Source organism: Aptenodytes patagonicus, chromosome 7 (genome assembly GCF_965638725.1).
Source record: "Aptenodytes patagonicus chromosome 7, bAptPat1.pri.cur, whole genome shotgun sequence".
Lineage (NCBI taxonomy): Eukaryota > Metazoa > Chordata > Aves > Sphenisciformes > Spheniscidae > Aptenodytes > Aptenodytes patagonicus.
Window position 1 is genome coordinate 37,523,265 of NC_134955.1, and position 25,043 is coordinate 37,548,307.

The 25,043-nt window shown below is 39.0% G+C and overlaps 1 protein-coding gene across 1 annotated transcript in view; it reads left to right on the top strand.

Annotated features, from left to right (window-relative positions):
• Nucleotides 1-191: 191 nt before the first annotated feature.
• Nucleotides 192-25,043, top strand: part of RASGRP1 (RAS guanyl releasing protein 1) — a 53,037-nt gene continuing 28,185 nt past the window's right edge. Inside the window, exons 1-5 of the mRNA XM_076344920.1 lie at nucleotides 192-253; nucleotides 2,771-2,940; nucleotides 20,555-20,660; nucleotides 22,814-22,876; nucleotides 24,748-24,879. Coding sequence (XP_076201035.1) covers nucleotides 222-253; nucleotides 2,771-2,940; nucleotides 20,555-20,660; nucleotides 22,814-22,876; nucleotides 24,748-24,879 — 503 coding nt within the window. The 5' untranslated portion in view covers nucleotides 192-221. The remainder of the gene's footprint in view (nucleotides 254-2,770; nucleotides 2,941-20,554; nucleotides 20,661-22,813; nucleotides 22,877-24,747; nucleotides 24,880-25,043) is intronic.

Sequence of the window (25,043 nt, forward strand, 5' to 3'; positions counted from 1 at the left end):
CGCCTCCGCTCGTCACCGGTGGCGGCTGCCGCCGCCGCTGCCCCACTTGAATTGGTTTCAGACTCCTCCCGAGGCGAGACGGGGAGCGGGAGAGCGGCGAGGCGGGAGGAGGAGATGCGCGGCGCCGCGCTGCTCCCCCCGGCCTCCTCCGCCCCGCGTAGCCCCGCTCCCTGCGCTGCTGGCAACGCCGGCCGGGCGGCGGAGCCGCGGCTGGCACCGACATGGGAACCTTAGGGAAAAGGAGAGAAAACCAGTGAGTTCGCCATTGCCGTCTTATTCTCCCGCTCCCCGCGGCGGCGGCGGGACGGTGCCCCGCCGCGGGGCAGGCTGCGGTTCGGCGGGGGTCGTCGTCGGGTCTCGGGGTCGCACGCCGCCGCGCCTGAGAGCGGGAGGTGCCCGCCCGGGGCGGTGGGGACGGGTGCGACGTGCTGCCGCTGTGCTGTCCCCGCGGCGGGGCTGGCGTGGGCTTCCGTGAGGCGCGGGGGCGGTAGTCCGGGCGGCTGGGGCTCCGCGGGGGCCGGCCGAGGCCCTCCCGGGTGGGAAGGAGAGGGGAAAAGAAGCGCGGGAGGGGGCGTGCGGGGGGAGGATTTTGTTTCACCCTCTTGAGTGCACGTGCGCGCCGGCAGGTCGGTCAGCACGCGCTGGGAAGAGCCTCACGTTACGGTCCCAGCGTGACGGCTGAGCGGGAGGGGCGGCTCGGCCCTCGCCCGGGCTCCGGTTACCCGCGGCACCGCCGGCCGTCTGCCCGGGGGGCGCCGAGCGAGGAGCTGTGGCCGGGGCCCACGAGCCAGGCTGTCCCCTCCTCGCCGGGGAAGCGCCACCTGCCCCGGGTGTCAGTTCACGAGCTGATGGTCATTTGTTTGCGGTTTCTTCCCCGCTGCCAAATAGCGTGCAGTGGAAATGCAGGGTGCAGGGTGCTCGGTCCCCCCCCAGCCGCCCCCCAGCACAGCTTTAATCTATTTTTCATGTCAAGTAACTGCTGCAAGGGGATCTGTTCTAATGAATGGTTAGTTTCAGACGTGTCGCTGACTGAGTTTTGCCTGTCCAGTGTTGCCAGGTCGGCAACAGTGTTATTGTAAACTTTCTTGGGGGTGTGGATGCTTTAGTTTTTCTACACTCTGTTGCCAAGACCTAAAATATCTTCTGCCGTAACTCCTACTTTGTTACTACTGCATTGCTAGGATCCTCTGCCCCGTGTTGAAAAGGCAACGGAATAAAGTTAGGAGAGGGGTTTAAGCTCGTAAAAAGAAAACCCTGAAAGCTGATCAGGCCCTTGCGCTTTTTATATGAGAACAGGAAGTCAGATCACAAAGCTAAGAGGGAAATTTAGAGAAAGGGGGGAAGGGAAGAGAACATTCTTTGCATAGCCACTGTCAGCTTAACTCTGGAGGAGCAGAGTGCTGGTCACTACCTCTGCAGGGTCAGGCCTGTATTTTCCTGACTTTGAAATTATGGAGGCCTGGGGTCAGAGTTGGGTTGTAAATGATGTCATGTGCAGTTTCGTGGCCTTCCCAGCATTCAAATGAGACAGAAATTTAAGACAAGGCTTGAAACTCACTGGGATGAGGTAGGGTCCAGTCTGTCTTCATAAGGCGTGCATATTTCCAACTTCATTCAGAAGCGCCTATATCGGGATGTTTGTGTCTTTACCTTCCCTATCTGTATGTAATACGTACACTGGATAAATTTCTATGCCTTTTCTTCCCAGGACTGTCAGTTTATTAATAAAGTCTTGCACAGTGTTCCAAGAAAAGTTGTATGAAAGCCTGAGATAGCGTCTTAAAGATGCTGGAGTCACTTGTATAGGAAGACTGTGGAGTATAAATTGCCCCTGAAATAAACCCAAGTTTTATTGAAACAGCAGTGGTTGTTGCCCTTTTGTGAACTGTTATACTCTCAAGTCAGATTTTGAAGTGGTTCCTGCTATTTGCAGGCAAAAATGTTTCAGCACTTTTCATCGATATAATAATGTGCCTATTTACTATTTCATTATGAATTTGTATGCAAACAATGGACAGGCTTTAATATTACCTGTAAACATACACACTCTTGAAATCTAAGATATTATATGATCGAAATACAAGCCTAAAACTAGATATGTGCTTTATTTTGGTCTCTTTTACCTTATTATTAAAGACATTAATTTAGTGATGTATGCAATTTTAAAATAACTTAGTAGGAAATAATAGTATAGCACGGATGCAAATTAATGTTTGTTTGTTTTTGGTGGTTTTTTTTTTAATTGTGAAATACTCCACGGAAAAGTTGCACTGATATTTTGTTTACTTAATAGTGATTTTTCCAAGTGAAATTAATAAAGCTAGTCTGGCATTTTCTGATGTGTGTAATATTTGATTATAGTTATAATTTTTTTTTTCTCCTTTACTTTTGGTGGGCACACAAATATGTAGTGGTAGATTACTGCATAACAATATTCCTGTTACATAGTTTAAGGGGTTTTTATGCTTGTGCTGAAAGCGTAATGTAAACATAACTCCCCAACAAAGAAACAAGACTTCTGGTAATCTTGACAGATCATTCAAGGAGCTCTATAACCGTGTGCTCTACAATCCACATTTAGCAGAAAAAAAAAAAAAAGTCACTTACTGAGCCGTTTCTTTGGTGTACATATTAAGTGGGAGGGTTATGTCTTTCAGCACCCTCGCTACAGGGAGTTAATTGTCCTTTAAATCTTTCCTCCCTTCCCATGCAATGTAAAATTTACCACTCGATCTTCTTGTATTTACGTCGCTATTTTGCTTTCTTTTAGGCAACCTGCCCAAGCATGCAGCACTGCCCCTGATTCAGCACTTGAGCTGAAGCAGATCACTCATTGTCCCAGCCTCTCAAATTTTACCCAGGTCACGATGGTGCCGTTGGGGCACCTAGCCAAAGGGGCCACTTTGGAAGATCTTCTTGAAACCTGCATTCAGTCTTTTGGTGAGTGTCTGGAGGTTTTTAGAATGGTATTAATTTGTTTCTGTCCTGGCTACGTTTACTAGTCACTTACTAGTGAATTACATTGATTTATTAGTGGAGTAGAAAGGCATAACTGAGAATTTTCTATACTGTAGGTGACCTCATATTTTTATAGGTTTGTGGATCTGTTTATGCATATGTGTGTAATATATGTTAAGAGATTAGTGTCACTACTGCTTTTTCTTGAGAGAATAAGACAAACGCCGGTCACCTATACTTCTATGTGTGTTTGTTGTTGTTCCTTCAAGTACCAATTTGATAAACTTTAGCAAGTAATCATTACATTTTGCATATTGCAGTAGTATTCTCATAATATGTGTGAACAACATCTTTATATTAAACATTTTGAAATGAGCAGGGCTATCTTTAAATCTATACTGATAATGCAAGAAGCAATCCAATGTTATTTCACCTAGTTTAAAGTTGCTTCTCTACAAAAGAGAAAGAACAAAAATCACAACTGTATACCTTTTTGAGCCTATCAGTTATCCATTTGTCTTTTTACAATAAGAGTTGTAATATATGGACAAGCACAACTGTTGCCTGAGCCCTGTATCTCTAGTTTCCTTTTCCAACTTTTTCACTAGTAAATGTGTTTATTTTTTATATTATTAAAATATGTTAGTAGTGAAGGCATGCAAAATGATTCTGAATAATTTGCTTGTGAGTAGCGCATCTGTTCGTTAATGCTGTGTCTTTCAGTGCTGTGAGCTATTCCCAAAGCATATGTGGCAAAGTCTTAGTTGCAGAGCAGTCCTTAGAAAATAAATGTACTTCAACACCCACTAAGCTCTAAAATAATTAATCTATATGGTTAAATAGTAACACATATAGTGCTGATCTAGTGATACAGCACATATATATACTGTATAAACAATGACTAATCTTTCACATTCATTGGATTTTTTTTTTAACTTTAAAGCATTCTAATCAGCATGTGCAGAGAAATGCATGTCTGAGAAAAGTTGATGAAACATCTAATTGTCAGTAATGTTTTGTTTCTTTTTGGCTTCTTTTCTCCATTTAATTGTTGTAAAGAACATATAGCAGTTCAGTGGATAAAGCCCTAATTCCTAAACAAATGTCGATTCATATTTTTATAAGTTTTGGTTCACTGGGAGTGAGATAACATGCAGGACCTTCGTACAGTTTTAATATTGTGACTACTTGACCAATATTAATGTGTTCATATTTTTAGGGAAAAAATGTATTATAAATGTAACATTATAAAAATCTAGTAAAATGGTCATGGTGATTGATTTCAAGTAGTGGAGGTGAAACCCTGAATGGGAGATTATTGTTGGCTTAGTTATTTGAATACTTTTAAAATACTCAATGTATATCAGCATACACATGCTTATGTGTTCTCAGATTCCTGGGCATCCATATATTATAAGGACTAAAGTGACAAAGAAAAGCAAGTGTACCTGTCCAGTTCAGCTATATATGCATGTGAATCTTTCTAAAGGGTTTCATACTTCAGTTAGAAAATTTACCATAGTCCACTAAATAGGGTTTTCTTGAACCTTGACAAGTGGTACGTAGGTCTAGCAAAGTGAATTGTAGTGCGTCTGCAAACATAATCTTAAACTCACTAAGGACTGCTAGAATTATGATGTGTGCTGCAGAAAATTAGACTCTTCATTGGGCAATTCATAGTAGTGTCTGTATTTGTACATCTTCTATGACATTATGCATGTTCTTAAGCTATGTTGGAATTTCCCAGTGGGGTATTTAAATAAATTGTAAAGTGCAACTGTTACAGCTATAGATAACCTACATAACAAAGTTCCTTAAAGAAGGTTCTTGTAGCTACTAACAAAAACACTGTGCAAAATTCATTCACATCATTGTGCCAGTAAAGGAAGAGATGGAAAAATCTTTAATCTGGGAGTTTGAGGAGGGGTGGGGCTAGGGCTAGGGAGAAAAATGGTGGGGAAAAAAAGCATAGTTGCTGAATGATTACAAGTAAATTGCGTGATTGAGCGAGTTTCTTCCCATGCATAGTACTAGAGTAAAGCTATTACACTGTACTCTAATAGTTCTATTCAGACTGAAGTTATATCTTCAGTCTCAGATATGCTGACCTATAATATTTTGTATATTATTCTAGAAATTCATTACTGTGATCTGAGCAAGTTTTATTTCAATACAAAATATACAGAAACCCCCAAGACATAAGCACAGATTTCCTTTGTATATTTTCAGTTTACTTCCTGGAAAAAATCCTTGATTCATTTGCTGTCTAGGGTTAAGGAGAACAACAAGCAGTAGATAGAGATGATAATGCATCACATTTCAGAATATATACTGCATTATGTTAATATTATACTGCACTTGCTACCATTACGTGTACAATTACAAATGCAATTCCTATATAAAGTTTGCAGCTGAATATATATTCCTGGACTCAATTATAGAAGTTTGGAAAAAGCAAATAATGTGTAAGTGGGGTTGCTGTCAACAATGGTGTGTAAGGGGAAGTTGGCAGCCTTTTGCCATATATGCAGAGAGTATCACAAGAAAGTCTAACCAAGAAGCTATTAAGAATTAATACACACTTACAGCTGTGAAGAACACAAGTATAAGTTATTTATCTTACAGTATGGATAAGGGGAAAAAATGAGAAAGGGGGGATATGCTAAGTTAAAGTTAAGAGTGAGAAGGCTAAGCTTTGCCACAGTGTTGTAAATGGATTCCAGGATGTTTTGTAGAAAGACAGGTTTTGTCCAGAGCCAAGTTAATCCAAAACCTATGCTAAGGAGGCGAGGAACAAAGATTGGTTCTTGGAGTTAGTGATATTGTCTGTGGGTCTACAACAGTGCTGGGTAGAAGATGACACTGGAATGTGGACAGAATAGTGTGAATTACAATGGTGGTGTTGTACCTGTTAATTCCAAAAGTAAAGAGTTAGGAGGTCTTTTTCTTTTCTTTTTTTTTTTTTTTAAGAAAAGACCAAAAGCTTATTCAGTGTAATTAACTTAAACATCTACTTTGGGATGACTAGTTTGTGCTCTTTCACCTCTCAAATTTGGTTTTCTTTAGCTTGAACTGATGAATGATAGGCATGTGCTTTAGAGACAGAAACAATGACGGTCATATGAGGTAGTGTGAAGTCATGTAGATGATCACTACATCGAAGAGATCAGCTTTACACCAGTGTTTATTCAATAGCATGATGAGAAGGAGATGCTGAAAGTACAGGTTTCTTCAAGTCCCATGAAAGGTTGCATCAGGATGAGCGAGATGAATCACCCTGAAAATGAATTGCCAAAAGTAAAGGCAACAGAAAAGCCAGGATGTAAGCTAGGGCAAGAGTTCAGGAAAAATAACATGATGAGAGATTGAAGGCAGGAAGTGTCTTAGAAAGGAATATTAGTCCTGAGATTAGGAGATTTGTAGAGACTTGAAACCACTCTCATCAGTTTAAAGATATTTGGTTATATAAGACAGTGATTCAAAACATGTTCTACATGACTTGGAAGATCTCTCAACATTATAAGTAGCTACAGGATGCTGTTACTGCTATGATCTGGGTTGACAAGAAGAGCTGTAGAACACAAGTAAATGCATCACATGTGATTGCCTTAGAAAAGAAGGGGAAGTGTAGCATGTAAGTGGAGCTGACAATAACTTTTAAAGATGAAAAAGTGATTGTGTGGAAAGAAAAAGAAGTCATAATAGGGAAGTGGAGGAAAAGAGGAATCAAAGAAGGGAGAAGAGCGCATAGAGAGGAAGAGCAGGAGGTAGGGTAAAATGATTGAAAAGACTAGAAAATACAGAGACTGTAGAAAGGTTAGATTCAGTGAAATCTCTCCATCAGAGAGGTTAATTCTGAACAGAAGGTCATAAAGAGAAAATTAAAGGTAGATGTTCAGTTGGCAACAAGATGGCTGAAGTTGTGAGTTCAGGGAAGCAAAGAAGTAATTAATAGATCTTGGCTTGGAATATGACAGCTTCAGGAGGGAGATAATTTATTCTGAAGGAAATCTTCATTAGTGACTGTAGTTCTGGAGTGGAATTGTAAGTAGAACAGTGACTTTAACCCCCTGCATCCATGTTTTTCAATTCTGTAGTATATAAAATGCCTGGAAAAGAATGTACTTTTAACTGGCAGACAGTTCTCTGAAAGTCAATATGGCTTTGTCTCCTACTTTGTTGCTAGTTGTAAAGACACTTATTATATCAGCTTTGTTGTTGAAACCAACAGGGTAGGGTCTAGTTTGCTGGTCCGTGGCCATATTGACTATTTAATGCTGACAGTTCAGTAGAACACAGGAAGCACATGCTTAGTAGCACAGCCCTACTTTTTGCTAGTTCTTCTTATAGTAATCTTTGTGAGATTGCGTAAATGCATGTTAACATATATTTAGTCCAGAAAGTGTTACAGATAAGAGAGGAAAAATATATCAGCAGTGTTCACTTCACTGGATATTTTAATTTGTTAACTGTATACCTGCTAACTATAGAAATGAAATAATAATTGTTCATAACACTTTTCACCCTAGGCTATCCTGATGCTACTGTGAGCTTGATGTTCTGAGTATGTTAGCAAGTCAGCTTCTATTCTAGCAGACTTCTTTTCTTTCTATTTTGTATCTTCACTATATATTTGTGCATGGTAAGAGGTCCCTCTTTCTTTCCTTCGACTGTAAGCGTCTATATCTTATAAATGTACCTTTTTTTAAATCTTGAGTAAGGTTTAAGTGTGCTTATTTTTTTAAACAAATACACCTTTCAAAGATTCAATGAACTATTTTAGCATGCATTCAAGCTTATGGACCATGTAGAGGGTCTTTTCCTTGCCCACACAAAACACTTGTTTAAATAATTTTTACAAGTGTTTAAAAACACTGTTACAATTGGGATAAAATGTATCTTCAGCATAGCATCAATTTGCTATCTCCCTGCTTTGTCTGCAGTAAAGTCCCGAAATGTTACTTAGACTACCTAACAAAAAATTCCAAGAGTGCACTTGAAAGTCATAATTTATACAAACATTTATGTGTTCCTAAAAACATCTGAGGGTCACTTAAGAGCTGAGAAATCCCTAGGATCTCAAAATTTTAACATTATGAAGGAATTTCTGCCCTTAACCTTTAAGTGCGAGATCTTACTCATTCACCTCTTACATTTGAGTACTGGAAGCATGTTTACTGTAGCACACAAAAGACCTATGCTTACCCTACAATTCAGGCACTTCAGCTACTGCTAGACAAGATGAGTGTATTCAATGGAAAAGAGAAATCATGAAACATCATCTTTAACTGCATGTCACCATGCAGTGTCCCTGTGTCCAGTTTCTTAAGAGACATGTAAGTAAAGGGCTTTAGGAAAGCAACCGAAATATTTCCCAGAGCTTGTAGCATAATTCTATGTGGAAGCTCAGCCATGATAAACTACTTACAGTGGAATAAGTTGTTTATACCGTTATGTCAATCTTCAATATGAAAAAAAAAAAGATTTAAACCCATGGCTACTACTTTTCAAAGAAGTTAAAAATCATAACCTCAAAGATTAACAATGTTCTTAATAGAATTTATGTGAACCTAGTGCAATTTGCAACTTCTAATGGTCATAATACTCTTAGACAGCTAAATTATTCTGCAGAATAATTTGTATCACAACCTACTCTTAGACCTAAGCTGTCTAAGAGTAGGTTGTGATACAAATTATTCTGCAGTATCTGATCAGTCCTAAACTAGCTTGTTGCCTCAATGTGTGATAAAGTGAGATGTCTGTAAACAAACCTTAGAAATTCTGGAAACCACTTCCAGACGGATCTGGATGAAAGATGCCATGGAATTGTTTTGATAGAAATCAGAAATCTGGCAAAGGTGCTGGTGCTGGTTGCCTCTTAGGTGCTAGCTGCCTAAAACTGTACAAGTTAATCATAGTTAACATTTTCTAGAATAAAAAAATAACTACATTAGCAGAGCTGTCTAGTTCTGTGAACTGATAATATTTTTATAGCTCACTTTTGTGTCAATATCATGCAAAAATATATTGAGTCTTAGGAATTCTTTGAGACCCAGGTAAGTATTGCATCCATTTTACAAACAATGAAACAGGCAAGTTAGAGTTCATTCATTAGGAGAACCATAACCATCTTCTCCTCTAAAATACAGAAAACTTGAAAGTTTTATCCAGTTTTTCCTCTTTCAGTTATCTAGAAAAAAAACACTCTACTCTTAACTAGACTGGAAGAATGTACTTATGTTAAAACATACAATAACGAATAAAACAATCACAGTTCAAGTACCGAGTTTATCCTTTTACCAAATTTACCATATACTGAATTCTAACATAAAATTCTGACTCAAAAGCAGTTACGTCTTTCAAAGCATATGCACACCCAAAGAAGGCAACTTTGGTCATTTACTTTTTTTCTGTTAGGTGTGCCTGAACAGTCGTTTACTTTTTTTATCTCGTGCTCCACAAACTTGCAGGATTCCATCCCTCGCCCCTGAAGCCTAGGCTGAATGTTGAGGTCTCCAGTCCCCCAAAAAGTAGTTTGTTCACAGTTTTGTTCTGTATTAAAATGTTGTTGATCATTGTGTGTTAAGTAATCTGGGTGCGATTTGGTCAAATGCAGTGCAGAAACTTTAGCATTGCTTGGCAACAGAAACTATGTTAATGATCAATTAATGACATTGTGGGAACAGAAGAGTCATCACTGCTCTGTAGAATGCATGACATTGTGGGAACAGAAGAGTAGTTACTGCTCTGGAGAATACTAAGTGCTGTTTAGCTAACTATTAAAGTTAATTGTGATTGTACCAAAATGAAAATAGATTTCTTTTTTAACCTGATGTCTGTGGAAAAAAAATTCCCAAAGAAAAAAGACTTTAGATATCTTTATATATATTTTAAAGTTCTATTTAGCTAATTTGACTTCAGTCTTTTCAATATAATTTTCCGAAGTCAAGAAATAAGTAATAAAAGAAAATGAAGAAAACTTAGACTTCTTGCTTTATAAAGCAGTCTCCCATTTACTTATATTTACCACAGGGATATGACAGAAAATTCTATCTTCATACCTCTAAATATAACTTCAGAAAAAAAAAGTAACTTTTTATTTAGCAATGCAAAAAAGCTTAGATAGCAATAGAAAATAATCCATTCTCCTGAGAATGTTGTATGAATTAAATTCTTTCTTCTCCTCAATCTATGTATGAAGTTGAAGCAAGAAAGAAGTCACTTGTTCTTTAGGCTTCCCCAAGCATTTTACCTTCTATGTTATTTGGTTTAGTTTGTGTGTGCTTCAGTGTGAAATCTTTCAGTGTTTTGCTGTGTATCGCCGAGTTTTGCTTTGCTTTTTTAAAAGTCTGAAAAAGAAGGGGCTTCCCTTAGACTGTTACATAGTTCAGTACGTCTTTCTGTTATGCAGGATAGGCTGGAGATTAAAAGCTAAGGTAACTTTCTAAACGTGATACCACTTTTTTCCCCCATTACTGAGGTAAGAAGGTGCAAGTGCAACAGCTGGCAAAAGGCAAAGATAAGAGAGTACCTGTTGGGAACTATTAAGATTACAGTTGCATTGGAGATGACTTTAGGAATCCCCAAACACTGTGGTTTTAATTATTAAATGTATATAGAGGTCATGTTAAGAAAAATTCAGTGCCTCATGCCACCTATATTGTGATGAAAGATCATTTAGAGATATGCCATAATATCTTTCTTTTGAAATATGAAACTCCTCTGGCAGAGAACAATAGTGTGAGATGTGTGGACTCTGCGCTGGGTCAAAAACTGGCTGGATGGCCGGGCCCAGAGAGTTGTGGTGAATGGAGTTCAATCCAGTTGGCGGCCGGTCATGAGCGGTGTTCCCCAGGGCTCAGTACTGGGGCCGGTCTTGTTTAATATCTTTATCGATGATCTGGATGAGGGGATTGAGTGCACCCTCAGTAAGTTTGCAGACGACACCAAGCTGGGCGGGAGTGTTGATCTGCTCGAGGGTAGGAAGGCTCTGCAGAGGGACCTGGACAGGCTGGATCGATGGGCCGAGGCCAACTGTATGAGGTTCAACAAGGCCAAGTGCCGGGTCCTGCACTTCGGCCACAACAACCCCATGCAGCGCTACAGGCTTGGGGAAGAGTGGCTGGAAAACTGCCCGGCAGAAAAGGACCTGGGGGTGCTGGTCGACAGCCGGCTGAACATGAGCCGGCAGTGTGCCCAGGCGGCCAAGAAGGCCAATGGCATCCTGGCTTGTATCAGAAATAGTGTGGCCAGCAGGAGTAGGGAAGTGATCGTGCCCCTGTACTCGGCACTGGTGAGGCCGCACCTCGAATACTGTGTTCAGTTTTGGGCCCCTCACTACAAGAAGGATGTTGAGGTGCTGGAGCGTGTCCAGAGAAGGGCAACGAGGCTGGTGAGGGGTCTGGAGAACAAGTCTTCTGAGGAGTGGCTGAGGGAACTGGGGTTGTTCAGCCTGGAGAAAAGGAGGCTGAGGGGAGACCTCATCGCTCTCTACAACTCCCTGAAAGGAGGTTGTAGCGAGGTGGGTGTTGGTCTTTTCTCCGAAGTAACAAGCGATAGGACAAGAGGAAATGGCCTCAAGTTGTGGCAGGGGAGGTTTAGATTGGATGTAAGGAAAAATTTCTTTACTGAAAGAGTGGTGAAACATTGGAACAGGCTGCCCAGGGAAGTGGTGGAGTCCCCATCCCTGGAGGTATTTAAAAGACGAGTAGATGAGGCACTTAGGGACATGGTTTAGTGGGCATGGTGGTGTTGGGTTGACGGTTGGACTCGATGATCTTAGAGGTCTTTTCCAACCTCAATGATTCTATGATTCTATGATTCTATGTCAAGAGCTTCTTTTCTATTTTAACCTTTACATTTTTTTGGAAAAAGATTCACCTTCAAAATATTCGCTTTGGGTATGGATGAGATTGTCGTCTTTCCTCCAGGAGAACCAGTTATGTTTAATGTCGATCTCCAGTATGTAGTGTTCCTCTTTTAAAAGTATACATTAAAAAAAAAAAAAGTACTTAGGAGGCATAAGACACTTGCTCTGTGCTAGACCAACTGATACAATGGGGCCAATAAAGCTTACACTTCAACACATGTGGGAATGTTTCTTCAATGAAAATTTGGCATAATGCAGCTAGCTTGAATCAGCAAATGGGGAGCTCCTTCTGTATGCAGATATTTGATAGTGCTACCTGGTGATTAGGTTTGTTTTAAGTTTGGAGTGAAGCTGCAGGATTTTTTTTTAAACTTTGGTTCTTTTGATCCATGGTGAACAAGAGACGTTTCAGTCTAAGGGTGAACTGTTGTGGTTTAACCCCGGCCATCAGCCAAGCACCACACAGCTGCTCGCTTAGCCCCGCTTCAGTGGAATGGGGGAGAGAACTGGAAGGGTAAAAGTGAGAAAACTCGTGGGTTGAGATAAAGACAGCTTAATAAGTTAAAAAAAAACCAAACCAAACAACAAACCCCCCCCCCCCCAAATCCAACAACCAAAAAACCCAAACAAAACCAAGAAAAACATGTGATGTGAAAAACCCTAATTGCTCATCAACAGCCGACTGATGCCCAGCCAGTCCCCGAGCAACAGCAGCCCTGGCAAACTTCCACCCAGTTTTTATTGCTGAGCACGACATGATATGGTATGGAGTATCCCTTTGGTCAGTTTGGGTGAGCTGTCCCGGCTGTGCCCCCTTCCAGCTTCTTGCCCACCCCCAGCCTACTTGCTGGTGGTGTGGCAAGGCATGCCCCACCTGCTGGGTTAGAAGCTAGTTTGCCAAAGAGTCTGTAAACACTAATTCCAGAAATTTACCTAGAAGTTAGAGCAAAAACTAGGAAGCTGAGGTATGTAAGGGAGGGAAACCTGAAACAGTAAGTCAGAAATATTAGAGCAGGAGTAGAGTTGGAGCATGCGTCAGTAATGAAAATCAAGGCCAGGAACTGGGATCTAAGTGATCTGCAATATCTTCAACTCCCTGAGAGGAAAGCAGCTTGTGTCTGCTAGTCTGTTACAGTTTGAACCTTTGGATGGGACTGACTTCATGCTTCCTTGGATCTGATGACTGGCTGCTCCAGGATCAATCATGCAGTTAGGGGAGAAGCTTATTATAAAACACTGAAGTTGTGGGATGAGTAAGTGCTAAGCATGCAGCTGGGTTCAGTGGTCAAATAGTGTTACTGGCCTCAGAAGTTTCCGATTCTGTTCTGGGAGTCTCACTTGTCTTAGCTGTGCTGGCATAAGCACTGATGGATATGTTGCCAGGCATCACGCCTGAATTATTCAAGAGTTGCCTGCATTCAAAAGCTGCATGTGGCTCCGGTATCATGATTTAAAGCTTTGGAAAAATCTTGAACTCTCAAATCATGTTTTGTGGGCTTTGGAGAAAAAGACTGTTTGATTAAAAAGTTCTCATCTAAATTTGCTAAAATCAATATTTTAAACATGCTGTAGAACAATGTATGGGGGGTGGTGGTGTTTAACTTTTTATCTTGTTCTGTGTACTTGATCTGAATTTCCAAGGCTAATGGAATGCTTTCCACCCACATTTCATTTGGTTTCTCTTGAAGTACATTTTAATTTCTCAAAATCATCCCATTTCCCCTTGACAAGAGCTTTTATCTTCTTGTTTTCATTTCAAAGAATTACCCACCCAGAGCTCTTTCTGCAAGATGTAGCTTTCCAAAAGCTGTTTCTGAGAGAGGGTAATGGCTTTCCCTTGAGGTTTTTCTCCCCTAATGTTCCCTACCCTCACACAGAAAAGTCATTATCCTTTTTGGATGCATATTAGACTCACTTGTGTCTTGGATATATCTGCATTGTTAATGAGTATTTAGAGGAACAGCAGTGGGTCGTCCCGTGTCGTCCCCCACCCCCCCATTCTGTAGGGAGTTTGAAGGGGGAAGGAGACTTGGAGAAACATCAAGTTTATAGGGTTTCTTCCAACATCTGTGTTTACTTGGCTTGTTTAGGGTCCTGTTGGTGCAGGATTGATCACAAAGTAGTATGATTCTTTCCTCTCTGGAAAATACTGATTTGTTCTCATTTTAATTTTGGAGTTTTTCCTCCTAAGACCAATTACTTGTGTAAATAAATTTATGTATGACTCACTTAATAGTTACAAGCATGTATGGACAATAAGCCAATTTAAAAAAAAAAAAAAAAAAAAAGCTGTAGCACAGCTTTTAGTGCTGTCTGCTAAACATTATAGCATTCTTGTTGCATGAGGGGGAACACCACCATCCTGTATAGAACTAAATGTAAGCTGGAGGGCTCAAGACCCCACCTGCTTTCTGCTGCAGCTAAAATTAAAACAATCATTCTTTTACCTAATTAGTGTGTCATCTTTGTAAGGACATTGTAATTAAGTTATGTTATTTCTGAAAGATATTAAGCGCTTAAAATAATGATCTGAAATAAAGAAAAATTCACTAAGGACAAGTACGAAGTTCTACCCTTAGGGTAATCAGTTGTAAAAACAGTACGGTAAAGTCCTTGATACACAGCATTTCTGCAGAAAAGGATCTCAATGTGAAGATGGATTTTAAAACTGAAAATGTTTTAATGATATTGTACCACTGCAGAAACTCTAAGGAGGTAAGTGCATGCATAGAGGCATGTGTGTCCTTATTTTTATTTTTTTATATATATACATTATATATGTACATTTCCATATATAAAAATGTATATGTATACAAAGGTATTATGTACAAGATATTAAAAATAATATTCAAACTCTGATGCTAAGACCTCCTCTGGAGTACTATATTCAGGTTTGCTTCATAAAGGTGCAAGCTGCAAAGGGTTCAGAAAAGGACATCAAAGTTGACCAGAGATCTAGAAAACCTGGCTTCTGAGCAAAAAAAAATTGACAAATTTGATGTTCCCTAGCTCAGAAAAGAGACGAGGGAAGCAATCCTTAAATAGACAAAATATATTGATAAGGGAAAGAGAATGTTTTTTCTGTCTGCTGGGGGCCAGGAGTAATGTGCTTAAGCTGCCCAAGTTGCCTGAAGTCTTTGATCAGACAGTAAGGAGAACTCTCTAATGAAGGAGATGCTCAAGTGCTGGAATAAGTCACCTACAGAAGCTGTGAAATCCTCATCGCTGCAGAATTTTAACAACAAATTAAACTGGTTCTGAAGCATACCGGCTTCGAGAAAGCCGATTCTGCATTGGAGTAGGGGAATAGAGTACATTAGCTCCTAGTCCTGATTTCTGCCATCAACTGAGCTTTCAGCTGCCATTAAAAAAATAAAGGCTATTTCCAACTCAAAAAGTAAACACCCTAGTTTAAGTTGAATCTGCTTGCTGACCCTCAATGATGGTGTCATAACTGATGAGCAGGATGGTGGCTTCTTATGAATCTGATTCTGTCTAAGTGTGATCAATTTAATGAAGAAAGTTAAATGACTACCTCTGTTACAGGCTACCAAATTCCATCATGGCAATAATAAGCCTGTAGTAAGAAGACTACTATGTGTTGCATAAGCTTTAAGCTGATGGGGAACAGTGTGTTTCCTATTTGTGAAGGGAAGTTCCAGGAAGCATCTATGAAATACAAAGTATTTCATTCAATTTCGGTTGCTTCTAGCCATTCTAAGGTTATTTCGTAGTACTACACCTTGCATGTGGGGCAGAGATATTGACTTATGGCTGTTTCAGTTAAGTCACTAAACCCTAACATGTAGTCCCACATGTACCTCCATATTTCATACATGTCTGTTTCATCAAGGCCTTTGACACCTTAAGACCTTAAGGACATCAGTTCCCCCAGTTTTCAAATCACATGCTGCTTTAATAATCTTTGCAGATGTTCATAACGCCATCCCCACACCATCTTCTTTAAGCCCCCAGAAGAAAAACACTTTGCAGAAATCTTGAAGAATTCTATGTAGCACATCGGTATAGCAACCCACGACTTTCAGCTTTGCACTTAATAAGACTGCCTGGCAATTGCTTGATGCTTTCTTGCATTGCATTGGTTTTGGTGCTACTTTTTGATAACCACTGGAAGACTTCAGGGAGTTTACAAGAAGTTATTCATGTTCTTAGTAGCTTAGTCACTGATCATGTGATGTCAGTGCTCTGTGATTCACTTCTGATTCATTTCACATTGTACACTAGGTGATAAAGTTGGAACCTGCTTATGAAATAAAGACAGTGCTTATGAAATAAAGGCCTCTTAGACCTAAAAAAACTAACTTTTCTTTCTTGCGAAATTCAGTTCAGTTGAGACAACCTTGGTGTTCTTCCTGTTGCCTTAGCATTGCACTCATGAGTGGGAAGGTCTCAGTACAACTACCTTGTCTATGGAACATACTCTCTGTTAAGTATATTTACTACAGGCTTTGTGAACATCAGGACCTGGTGAAAAGCAGGCAGTTTGCTCTTAAAGTCTTGCTTATTGGCTTTTGAGTACTTTGATTCTTTCAACTATTCTAGGAACAAGTGATACTTCAGTTATTTCTAAATCACAGATTTAGATTTAGGGAGCAACCAATTGGACCGTGCTATAGAGGGGATGATGGGCCTAGATTAGGATGTTCTTACCCCCATGTGTTCTGAGTCTCACATATGCAATGGAACTTTTGTAATTGTAGTTTTTAGTGGTTTTGTGTTACTACATAGATAATAAAATATTTAGCCCTAAATGTCTTTGTGCTTTCACTCATGTAGTTAAGTACTGGAAAAGTATATTCAACTCCTGCTTTCTTGTTTGTTTCAGAGAATTTTTATTAAAACATCTTGGTACAATAAGGACATTCACAGGAGGAAAAGCATGTAACCAGTGGGTTATTTGTATTTTGCTGCAGTGAAACAAAGCTAAGGCTTATGCAGTATTTCACAGTTTTCTTTAAGGTAAATTGACTAACTGAAACACACCCATTCCACTTTATTTAGTATTCACTTAGGGGTTTTTTGCTCAGCAGGGTGTGTGGTTAGAAACAGGTATACAAACGGAAATGAAAATGAGCCTCAAACTTTTAAAACAAACTACTGGAGGTTCAGGAGAATGCTGCAGAGACATTCAGAGGCACTCTTGCAACACAGTCAGGAAAGCCCTCTTATTGGCTCCACTATTTGCACAAAGATAGTTTGCTAAACTTTTGTTTCTTCCTTACGCACAGCTATGTTTAGCAGGTTAGCTCTCCGAAAAGAAGTGACTTAGTGGTCAGAGATGCGAAAGACCCAATGACAGTTCTGAAACCGAAACTGAGCTGGAGTCTCATCTTACCTAAGGCCCATTTTTACCAGTTTAACTCCATGGATTTTTTTGACTTATGAATTTGTGAAATACAAATGGAAGAGGAATCAGACTCAATATTTTTCTTTTTAGTAACATTTGCCATATCATGGTGTATGCACTTGAAAAGTGCTTCCTTTTAAAATTAGGCAGGAAGGTGACGTTAAATATTTGGTACTGCATGTGTTTGTAAAATCGTGTGCTGCTACAATTCCATGCAGGCTTGCTGTTCAGTGCTGAACTCTACTGGAACCCTTAAGATTTTTTGCTGCAGACTGCTTATTTTGGTTTTTAGACACTCACTAATACAATGTTTTTCTTTGTGGAGATGAACCTTTTAGTTGGGTGAGGGAATGGATAGCATTAAACTCAGTACTGCTTTAATGTGTACAAAATAATTACATCGTTGTAATGAAGTCTACCTCTGTTGTGAGATAATTAGGTCTGGCTGTTGTGAAGCACAAACATACTTTTATTATGCAAGAAAATACCATAAATGTGTTGACTTAATCACTAATAGTAGGCAAAACATACTGTTTTTCTCTACATCTTTGTAAAATGGAAGAGAGACCTTCTAGAGGACAGAAATACAATCTGGAACCAGGTGCCAAATGGTACCTGTGTTATGTCATGGCAGAGGATTTTGGAATATGCCCAGAAGAGAAACTGCTCTGAGAGAGAGTTAGTTGCTGTCTTTGTCAGCTGGAGATGATCTATTTTGAGCACTTCTGAAAAGCTGGTGATTTAATTACAGCTGTATATACTTAATAGTATGTGTGCACACAACCATTTGGCTTCCAAGTTAAGCATATATTGAACTGCTTTTCTGGTTAAACAAGAGCTGTTGGACAGAGGCTCTGGCAGAACACCAAGTTTTGTAAAATGGATGAAAATTGATACAGGCCTCCGTATGCAAGGCCTAAAATAATTTTAATCTTCCTGAAGATGCTGGAAGAGTACAAAATGCCAAATACTAAAGGCCTGAATCAGCACTGATTCCTGATGTCCCAGCCTTTCTCTGCAAATTTCACACTTCTCTGGCTGAATACTTCACTGTTTTGCCCTCAGTGCACCTGCTGTAATACCTAGGCAGTTTATATCCCAGAAAGATTCTTTAGGTAGTGACTGAAATTTTGTGAGAACATGAACAAGGAATGCATAAACTTTGGCTCATGATATAAAACTGAGAACTTGTAGTATAAGTCAAAAGACAGCTCAAGAGCTTTTAGTTACTTGGGGTCTATACTGCTCTCATTTATGGGGCTGTAGGACACACAGACTTTCCCCTCACCCATATCGCTGCAGGTAGAATTGCTCCTTACAATTTAAGTGTAACTACAGAATGTAGATTCAGTTGCTCATTAACTAATCACTTCAACACTCAGTTGAAGATTACCTGATGCATAAAGTTCTCATTCTGGGCTTGATAGTGCTGAGTGGGTTGCTGCATGTTCACATAGGTGCTACCAGAATTTACTGATCAGGATTTTTCTGCTTGTCTTGCCTGAAAGGCTAGCTGTAGTAAGATATTTCAAGACTGTTTGTTGTATTGAGTTTCCTGCAAACTGAGTATGCTTTTGCTAGAAGAATGAAGTTACCCACACCAGGTATATGATACCCATCATGTCCTTTGCTTTCAGGGCTTCAAACAGTCAGCTAAAACAATAACTTCACTTGTAAACTACAGATCTAGGCCATTCTGGGTCGCCTTCCCACTGAACTACGTCTACTCTGCATGAAATAGAGTCAGCCTGTCTGCCAGCTTAAACTAAATTTGATGGAAAGATAGGAATCTCAAAGAATTGCTCATGTAGAAGAGAGACATCCAGATCAGTGCCCACATAGGTGCAGGGGCAGCTGTGTGAGCCCAGTATTGGTTTGATTTGATTTGCTATCCGGCCAGTCAGCCTGGATTCAACCGCAGCATGTATTACTTTTGTGTAGCTGATAGCTTTAAGCATGAGTGAGGAGTTATGGCATTGTTGTGGGGAAGAGAAGGAAAAGACTTTCAGTGGAGAGTATAGTGATAAAAGGCATGAATAGGACTATTGTGGAGTGAAGAATAGAGAAGACGGATCTAGAGGAAATCAGGCTTTATAAGTTCTACCAAAGATCCAATGTATTGTTCAAAAGGAAAGGCCTGGGATTTGGGGTTCTCTCTTCACATTTGGTACCTTCCTGTAGAAGGGCATGGAAACTCTTGCTCAATGATTAACATGGATTATATTGTTTTGCAAGTGGGCTAAGTTTAATGTTCCTTTTTGGTGTTGTGCAATTTAATTTTTTTTTTTTTCGCCCTCTAGTAATAGATGCCATTTCACATGCTGCAAACCTGCTGTTTCACCTACCTCTTCCATTTTGCCTTATCGTGCATTGCTTCTGTATATTGGTCCTGTTATTGCTATTTTAAGTGTTAACTACATTTATCCTCATAGAGGACAATGTATTTAAAATTATTCAAAAAGGTAAATTTTCTTTTGTGTTTGAAAGGGTGTCTATTTCCAATTCAAGCTACTTAGGTTCTCTCATGGCAGGCAGTAGAAAAACATCATCTGTTAATATTTACAAACACTTTCACTGCTGTGTTTGTTACAGAAATGGAAACTTTTTAAAATGTTCTGCTACATTTGATGTCCTTGATCTTTTCTGAATATGGAAAAAACCCCCACAAGACTCAGAAGATAGATGTAGTCTAAAAACCTTCTTCAAGTGAAATCCTTGTAATGCATAGTTCAAGGAAATGTGTTAGGACATTTAGATCCACCACTGGGAGTATGCATAAGTTAACCTCTGCGCTTCTGCATACGTTATATCGTTCCATGCATATCTAGGTATAGATCCTAACCTGTGCATGTACTTCAGTGTTACACAGTGTACTTCAGCTGTACAAAAAGCCTCACAAACACTTAAGAATATCACCATTCTGTTTGATAAGTTCAGTCATGCCACTGACTGACTGGTATGGATCAGTAACTGAATTCTTTTGCTGCGCAATTCATTAATTTGTTTCAAAGGTTATACTCATCTGCTTAAAGCTAAGCATTTAAGTGCATTGCTGGGTTGAGATCATTATGTATAATTATCTGGATATTTTGAGTGCTTTTGGGAAACATGCTTTTTTGTTTGCCTTTTTTTTTTTTTTTTTTTATAAGGGTCTTCCAAATTGTGGTAGTGAAATATAGTTGTTATATAGCTCTCATCAGAAAAATGGTGCACTTCCTAAGTTAGTAAGTTACTGTTATCTTTGAAATAGCATAGGTGAACAGGCCTGATTAGAATTAGTATTTTGAAAAAAGCCTCTTGCAAGTTGCTTACCAAGGTATACCAAGTTTTCAATACAAATATTCCTTCTTTTTTTTCAGATTTAGAAGGAAATGCATATCAAAACAACCAGCTGCTAAAGATAATTCTGGCCATGCATCAGTTTGTCATCTCCTCTGCAGACATGCTCCAGAAACTCATTGATCTATATCCTTTGTAATATTCACCTGCTATTAAGGTAATATTAGATAACTTGACAACTTTGAAACGGGTAAGTAGAGGATGTTTAATCCATGGGTGTATTACTGTTCCACTAGTTAAACAATATACTTGTTCTTTACAGTTTTTGGTTGTAGAGTGTGTTTTTGTTTGGTTTAGGGTTGGGGGTTTTTGTTTGTCTGGTTTAGCTTATCATCCACAGAGAAAAAGATGAAACTCCAATTCAGATTTTAAGTAGGATGAATCATCCTCCATTGGCCAAGGAGGGAATATCTAGCAGGTGTTAGATTAACGTAGGCACAGCAGTTAGGTACTGTGAACCTGGGCCTAAGTTTCAGATCTCTTTCTCTTTCTGTCCTCCATACAAATAGAAGAGCAAAGAAAAAAAGTGAAATTTTTGAAAATATTCTGATTGTATCACCTGGAGATGAACATTTTCAACAAATACTATTTCTCACTCACACACTCAAAATTACAGTGCACTGAAATAAATCATAAGCTTTTCCTTCCTATTTGTTCCCATTTTGAGGTGACTGCCTGGACTCATACATGTGTGTTTCTCCCTCAATAGATTTTTCACAACGAAGCTACTAGATCATATTGGCAATACTAGTCTTTCTTAGGAATTTTTAATTGAGGAATATATTACCTGACGACTTAGCTTTACAGAATGTTTACTCCTAATTAGATGAGCACAATACAGGAAGCAGACGTGACATGCTAAGAATCTCCAGCCAATTTTGGTACAATTTAATTTAGATAATCCTTTCTTCCCCCAAACTCTGTATCTTACTGGCTTTTAAAAGCAGCATCATTTACAACAGAGCTTTACTGTAGTGGTTAGAGAAGCAGCAGGACAGTCAGAATCTACCACAAGTGTTAGATCAAGTGTGCCAAGCCACAACTGTGGTGTGGTGTTGCATTTGACTTAGACTCATGTGCTTTTTGAAAATGGAAGAAAGTAATTGCTTGCGTGTTTCTGAGAAGTAACATTTTCTACAGTCAGAGAAGTGATTCAAACTTTTATCAGATTTGCATATTTTGCAAGCTTGATTTTTGACTCTGTGTATAGCTCCCTGTAAAGACATTGAAAGGCAAAGGCTGTTTTGAATGGATCAGATCGTCTGGGCTCTTGTATTTTGAAAAACCTTGCAAGTGTCCCAGTTTCACCATTTTCCATCCCCTAAATTACATGAGTGATTTTGGATGGTTATAGATGACTTGTAAGCCGTCTAACTTCAGACATTCTGTTTGGGGCCCTTCAAAATATTTGGGAACTTATTCAGACCTCACTAGGTCTATAGGTGGCCTAATTTAAGCACTTAATATGGGTGCTTAAATTGTGGATGGTATGTCCCCTCAGTTGCGGCAGATTTAGGCTGCAGTTAATTTCAATCAGATTGTGGGAGGATCCACGAGGTATTTTCATTAAATTATGTTTTGTAGAACTGAAAATATTTGTGTAATCTACAGCAGAAGAATCAAGATATGCATAATACATTTTCCAAATGGGTTTTCCATGTCTTCAAAAGACATTGGCTACACTATCAAAACATGTTTTATAGAACTACTAGACTAAAAATATGGGTGTTTCTTTCCAGTTATCACAGCAAGTCAAATGAAAACTGCTGCATAGTTAGAAAGGTGAGGTTAGCAATGAGAGGCATTTCACATTTTTATCTGCCATTGTATACAACTGGTTATGTCTAAAAGAAAATAACACCTTTTTTGGAAAAACTCCAGTGAATCATAATTAACTGAAAAGGATTTCTTCATAAAAAAACTATTTGATAAATTTCGTATTACTGTTTCACATTTTAGTGAGAAGTGCAAGTGCATGAGTTTTATTAGAAATTGTGAGGCATGTTGCAAAGAAACATGTAGAAAGCAGAATCATTTCACTACTTAACACTACTCAGTACTTGGGCGGCTACATCAGTATTACTCATAGTAGTCATATTTACAATAAGCTTTTGTTAACGATCTTGGGATATACTTTGTATATACTTGTGTAAAACCCTAATCTGATATTATATGCCATCAGTAGAATGATTCCTATTGCTTACAGGCAGGGAAGTATCAAGCATGTTACATTTCATATCATATGTGAATCGATGTGGTTTTCCTTAACAGTTTTCTACCTATCTTAATGCTTTAGAAAATAAATCTTCCATGCTGTGTGTAAAGATATGCTATTTTGTGAGGTAAGAATATTCTTGCTTGGTAGCTATTAGTCTGCGGCTATCCACGTGCCATACATAAGAATGCTTCTACATATCTTAAGCTGACATTAAAAAGAGAAACAGCTATACTGCTTCAGCTTTTCAAGGTCCACTTTAGCAGCTTTACACAAAAAGGCCCAAGCAGCTCTGTGCAGATCCATTGAAGTCAGTACATGAATTATCGGGTCACAGTTTTGAACTGAGTCTGTATGAGTCTGTGTCTTAAACATCAGTGAAAATTGACAGTGCTTAGGAATTGGTAGCATTGTGTCTAACATTATTATATAGGTCTATTAAAAAAACTGAAGTGGGATATTGCAGCTATTTTTATATTAAGCAAAACTCTATTGTATTTGGTAGGTAATTCTCCTTAGTAATTCTACTTAGTCACTTGCAATGATCCTGGATCACTTTTTAAAATTAATTAAGTATAATAAAGTTCGATATCTTAGTTTAGAGATAACAGAAGAGAGGGAAAAAAGGTGCAACTCTGATAATAGATTAGCATATGATATTTTTTTTTTTACACAAAATGGGAAATAAGTAGTAACAGAAAAGTAAAATTTGTTTTAAATGGTGATGATTTTATTATCTCAAAGCAGATTATTGGTTAGGTCAGAATGCTTTGTATTGTATGTGATCTGGGAACATTTTTGCTTCTAGGCAAATTCATACATACATGCATCTATAAGAATGTGCATTTCCATTTTTCCAACAAGCACAGATTTTTACATGCACGGGTATACTGGGTCTGGCTGGGATGGAGTTAACTCTCTTCATAGCAGCCCGTATGATGCTGTGCTTGGCATTTGTGACTAAAACACACCAGTGTTTTAGCTATTGCTGAACAGTGATTGCACAGTGTCAAGACTTTCTGTTTCTCACTCTACCCCCCAGAGAGTAGGCTGGGGGTGAGCAGGGGGTTGGGAGGGGACACAGCCAAGACAGCTGACCTGAATCGACCAAAGGGATGTTCCATGCCATACAGCATCATGCTCAGCAATAAAATCTTGGGGGGTAGTCATTCCAAAATAGCTGTTGCTCGGATACTGCCTGGGCATCTTGTGGGAGATGGTCAGTGATTGCCTTTGCATCACTTGTTTGTTTGTTTGTTTGTTTGGCTTTTTTCTTTCATTCAGTTATTAAACTGTCTTTATCTTGACCCACACATTTTTCTCACTTTTGCCCTTCCTATTCTCTCCCCCATTCTGCTGCGGGGTGGGGAGGAGTGAGCGAGCACCTGGGTGGGTACTTAGTTGCTGGCCAGGGTCAACCCACCACAATGGGTGACAAGTCACATACAGGATTTGAAATATAAAATATATGACTGAAACAATTTGAATGCCCAACATAGAAAAGTGTAGTTCTCTGAAAATATTTTGTGCATGTGAGACAATCACCTGTAAACTATTAAATATGTTTAATTAGTAAATTTTTCTTCAGTTAATAGGTAAAATTCTGACTAGCATAGTGCATTTTTTTTGATGTCCAGACCAAATAATTTCAAGTTTTAAAGGAATATATAAAATCACCTAGAAGTTCATGAAGAAAAATTAGCATGCATATTATCTAGATTTAACATGAAACTACAAATTTTAATATTGAATTTATTGAAAACATATACGTAATATAGTACTATACAGCATTAAGCCAGGTAGTTTCTAATTCGTTTTTAATCTTGAAATTCTGATTTTTGATAAAATCAAGGTAGCCTAGCAAAAGCATCTAAAAGCAAGATTTGCCCTGAAGTTGGTCAAGAAGAAATACAACTACAGTACAATCTAAATTTCAGCCTTACTGATGTTAGAGCAAAACCTTTATTTTTGTGTTTCTGTTTTTTCAATGTGCAATAGGTATTGGATTACAGAGTTCTGGGTTATGTTCAAAATGGACTCTAAACTATCCACAACTATGGAGGAATTTCAAGAACTGGTTAAAACTAATGGTGAGGAGTTACACTGTCGTCTAATTGACACAACTCAAATGTGAGTGCCAAAGTTTCAAAATGCTCAGAAAACAAACTTTTGCTCTGAATTTCCTTTATTCAAATGTAATGTCTCTCCAGTATAGCAGGATAATGGTCCTATAGTGGGTTAATTTTAGTAAGTCATATGTTATCTAACCTTAGAAGAGTTTATACATCATTATA